Source organism: Gekko japonicus, unplaced genomic scaffold, assembly GCF_001447785.1.
Source record: "Gekko japonicus isolate JY-2015 unplaced genomic scaffold, Gekko_japonicus_V1.1 scaffold6760, whole genome shotgun sequence".
In the NCBI taxonomy this organism is placed as follows: Eukaryota; Metazoa; Chordata; class Lepidosauria; order Squamata; family Gekkonidae; genus Gekko; species Gekko japonicus.
Window position 1 is genome coordinate 2,615 of NW_015169372.1, and position 4,351 is coordinate 6,965.

General features: G+C 51.3%; 1 protein-coding gene across 1 annotated transcript in view; it reads right to left on the reverse strand.

Moving 5' to 3' along the window:
• Positions 1-365: 365 nt before the first annotated feature.
• The window catches only part of LOC107115054 (1-phosphatidylinositol 4,5-bisphosphate phosphodiesterase delta-1-like), a gene marked incomplete at its 3' end in the record, with an annotated part of 17,043 nt that continues 13,057 nt past the window's right edge, over positions 366-4,351 (reverse strand). The window contains exons 6-7 of the mRNA XM_015416657.1: positions 2,116-2,260; positions 366-512 (exon numbers count right to left, since the gene is read on the reverse strand). Coding sequence (XP_015272143.1) covers positions 366-512; positions 2,116-2,260 — 292 coding nt within the window. The remainder of the gene's footprint in view (positions 513-2,115; positions 2,261-4,351) is intronic.

Sequence of the window (4,351 nt, forward strand, 5' to 3'; positions counted from 1 at the left end):
GGGGTGCGTGGCCTAATATGCTAATGAGCTATGCGGTCAGGGGTGTGTCCTAATAAGCAAATGAATTTCTGCTGTTGGATGTGGCCTATTATGCTAATGAGTTCCTGCTGGGCGTGGCAACCCTGATGGCAACCAATGCTCCCTCTAAGCTGTGGAGTCTCGTGAGCAAAAATCCTACTTTCTGAGCGACTGGCATTCAAGTGGTGAGCGAGCGATTGGGCTGCTGCATCGATTAGTTTGCTCTGGAGCCCATCCTTCCTGAAAATGTGTGAGCCAGAGGCTAAAAAAACGTTGGCTAGCTCACACGAACTCAGCTTAGAGGGAACACTGAGTCGGCAACTGTCCACGGATCTGGCTAAACTCACCTCTGGCGAAGGCAGGCTCTTGTTGGAGTCCACGGGGGCCACGAGCAGCATGTCTTGCAGGATTGTCTGCATATGGTGGGCCATCATCTTCTGCTGCTCGAGGCTGCAGTGGTTCTCCAGGGACAGGATGATGGGATAGGGCGAGGTCTGCGGAGAAGAGAACAAGAAAACACATGAGGCCCGCCTCTAAACAGTGCCCAGCTGGCCATAGCCCCTAGACGGGGAGTGGAGACCATCCTCTTTTGCAGGGGTCCTTTCCTGCAGGAGTGCACAGGAGCGGAGCTCCGGCGGTAAAGAGCCCAGGGGGCGGGCACATGCAACAAGCCCCACCCCCTTCTCCCAGCAGCCCTCAGTCAGAGCAAGAAGCAGCCAGGTAAGTTGCAGAGCCCCCCTCCCGGCCCCCAACAGTCCAGTGGCACCTTTAAGACCAGGTTTTATTCAGGTACAAGCTCTCCCTCCTCTGTGAGGGCAGATCTGAACATCCCCCCCCCAGTGTTCCCTCTAAGCTGAGTTAGTGTGAGCTAGCTCACAGTTTTTTAGCCTCTGGCTCACACATTTTTGTCTTAGCTCAGGAAGGAGGGCTCCAGAACAAATTAATTAATGCAGTAGCTGAATCGCTCGCTCACAACTTTAATGCCAGTAGCTCAGAAAGTGGCAATTTTGCTCACAAGACTCCACAGCTTAGAGGGAACATTGCCCCCCCAATAGCTAGCAATCCAAAACAGTCCAGTGGAGCCTGAGCGGTGGGTGTTGCCTTCTGACACACTTCCGGTGATGTCAGGGGGTGTGGCGTATGCAAATGAGTTGTGCTAATGAGTTGTGCTAATGAGCCCCTGCGCCTCTTTTTCTACGAAATGACCCCTGCTCTTTTGAAGGGTATTTGGTGGACAGAATGGTGGTTTCTCTTTGTTATTGGGAGGAGGAGGAGATTGCATTTATACCCCACCCTTCACTCAGAGTCTCAGAGCAGCTTACAATCTTCTTCCCTTCCTCTCCCCACGACAGACACCTTGTGAGGCAGGTGGGGCTGAGAGAGCTCTGAGAGAACTGCTCTTCAGAGAACAGCTCGGAGAGAACTGTGAGTGACCTCAGGCCAGCCAGCTGGCTGCATGTGGAGGAGTGGGGAATCAGACCCGGTTCTCCAGATTAGAGTCTGCCAATCTTAACCACTGCACCAAACTGACAGGATATTCCTTCCTTTGAACTGTGAAATGACACTGTGCAACAAAAGCTATAGCTATGTGTTTGATCATGTATTTTGCCTCTAAGAATATAATTTTTTTCAAATACCAAGTTTATGGCCCCTGTGGATGTAAACCCCCCAGTAGGCAATGGCTGGGAAACTCTCAGCATCCACAGATTTCAGAAGGCAAAGAGCTCAAAGAATATTCAAGGGCAAAAAAAACTCCCAAAAGACCCCAATAACTTGGCAGAGCCAGTTTGGTGTAGTGGTTAAGTGCGTGGACTCTAATCTGGGAGAACCGGGTTTGATTCCCCACTCCTCCACCTGCAGCTGCTGGATGACCTTGGGCAAGCCATAGTTCTGTCAGAGCTGTTCTTGAAAGAGCTCGCTCAGCCTCACTTACCTCACAGGGTGTCTGTTGTGAGGAGGGGAAGGGAAAGGAGTTTGTAAGTCACTCTGAGACTCCGAGTAAAGGGCGGGGTATAAATCCAATTTCTTCTTCTTCTTCCCATGAGGAAAAAAACCATATTCCCAAGGCTGCAAGAACTGGGGAAGGGGGTTCCTTACCTTGAAAGCGTAATTCTTGATGGCTTTTATGACGTCAGAGAAAAGGATCTTGGACGTGAGGGTGTAGCCGTGGTAAATGATCGGCTCTGAATTCGGGCCGTCCCAACAATCTAGTTCGACGCAGCGGCAACCTTTAGTCAGGGCTCTGAAAAGGAAGGGAGGAAAGGATCCTCAAATCCAGAATTCCAAAGACGGCTGGGAAATTTAGGTGCTCGGAAAGATGCAGGGCAGGCGAAACAGAGTTTCCCAGGAGTTGCTTTTTCCCGTCAGGGCTCTTGCCAGGCTAAATACCGGCCCTTAGCCAAGTCTTATGACTTGCCGAGAGCTTGACAAACCTTCCCAATGTTGCTGTCCTTCACCTTTAGGGGCCAGACTGGATATTAAACTCTTTAGGAGCCAACAGTACCATTCCAAAAGCCCAACATGGCTACCCACCATTATCTAGGGAGGCTTGGTCCACCCACTTTGTAGGAAAGTTCCTGGGAGACCGCTGGCAGCCAGAAACCAGCTGTGCCAAGTGGACCCTGTGGCGTTGGCGGTATTTACCCATCGTCACCCTCGCCGCAACCCAGGTTAGGGCTGACAGACTCCAAGTGGGTTGAGTAACAAATAAATATACACTGCAAGAAACGTTTGTAAATTAATGTGTTCTGTTTATTACTATCTCTCCTATATAATAATCCTGTTTTGGGGTGGCAAGATTCCATGCACTCCCTCAGCCATTGGCCCGTCAGCCGCCACTCGACTACCAGTCAATTTTGCATCAGTATTTTAAAAGTCAAGCCCCGATGGGAGTTTCCAGAATCACAAGCCCGCTTCTACTTGCACGAAGTCTTCAGAAAAAAGGGTGGGGGGTAGGGTTGCCAAATGAACTCACCTCTGCCAGCGGGGGACTTTGTGCTGTCTCCCGCCGCATGCATGTCACAGGGAAGTGACGTCATGACACTGGGGGCGGGGCACAGCCATTTGAGGGGAAAACCCTATGTTTTCCCCTCAAATGGCTGTGGCCCCGCCCCCAGCATGCCCGGCGTCAGCACGTCACATCCGGCTGATGTGCATGCGGTGCGCGCGCGTTCGGGACGCCGTCCGGGAGCCCCCCGCCGCAAGGAGAAACAGGGTTGGCAACCCTATAAGTAGGGTTGATACTTTGAAAGGAGACCACCAAGGAAGACTCTGCAGAGGAAGGTAATGGCAAACCACCTCTGCTTCTCCCTTGCCCTGAAAGCTCCTTGCTGAGGTCACTATAAGTTGGCTGCAACTTGACGGCACTTTATACACACACACACACGTTAGGATGGTGATAAATATACTTTTCTCAAAGAAGCTGTACTTACAATTTATATAGGGTTACCTACGTACATGGCACTTTATGCGGAAAAAGACAGTTGCTCCCTGCCCCAAGGTGCTTGCTAGTTACCTTCTTTATTTCTGTCCTGTACTGAATAAATGTACCTGACAAGGATGTTATAATAACACACAATGCACTTTATACAATGATAGTTATAAACAGAACACGTTAATTTACACAAGTTTCTTGCAGTGTATATTTATTCATTACTTGACTCTCCTAACACTGCAGCTCGGGTTGCTACAGACTCTAAGTGGGGCCTGGAGAATGGACTGCTGCAGACCGCATAAATTGGTTCCCCTGGAGAAAATGCCAGCTTTGGAGGGAGGCTTCCTCGGGAGGTGGTGGGCTCTCCTTCACTGGAGGTTTCCAAGCAGAGGCTAGATGGCCATCGGACAGCAATGCTGATTCTGTGATCTCAGGCAGATCATGAGAGGGAGGGCAGGAAGGGTTGCCTCAGTGCTCAGTTCTCGTGGCCCTTTCTTCCACGCCCAGGGAAATGCCGATTGCCACTTTGGGGTCAGGAAGCCATTTTTCTCCGGGCCAGTTTGGCCAGGGATCCTGGAGGCTTTGCTATCTTCTACACATGGATCAGGGGTCACTGGGGATGTGGGGGGGGGAGGTATTTGTGAATTTCCTGCATTGTGCGGGGGTTGGACTAGATGACCCTGGAGGTCCCTTCCAACTCTATGATTCTATGACTGTGGCATTATACCCTGAACGAGGTCCCAGGAACGAGATCTCCAGGAATTTCCCAGCCCAGAGCTGGCAACCTTAGCCCAGGTCCAAGCCATTCAGACCCGGTGGTGGCAGCAGCACTATAAGGCAAGGGTGTCAAACATGTGGCCCGGGGGCCGGATGAGGCCCCCGGAGGGCTTCTATCAGGCC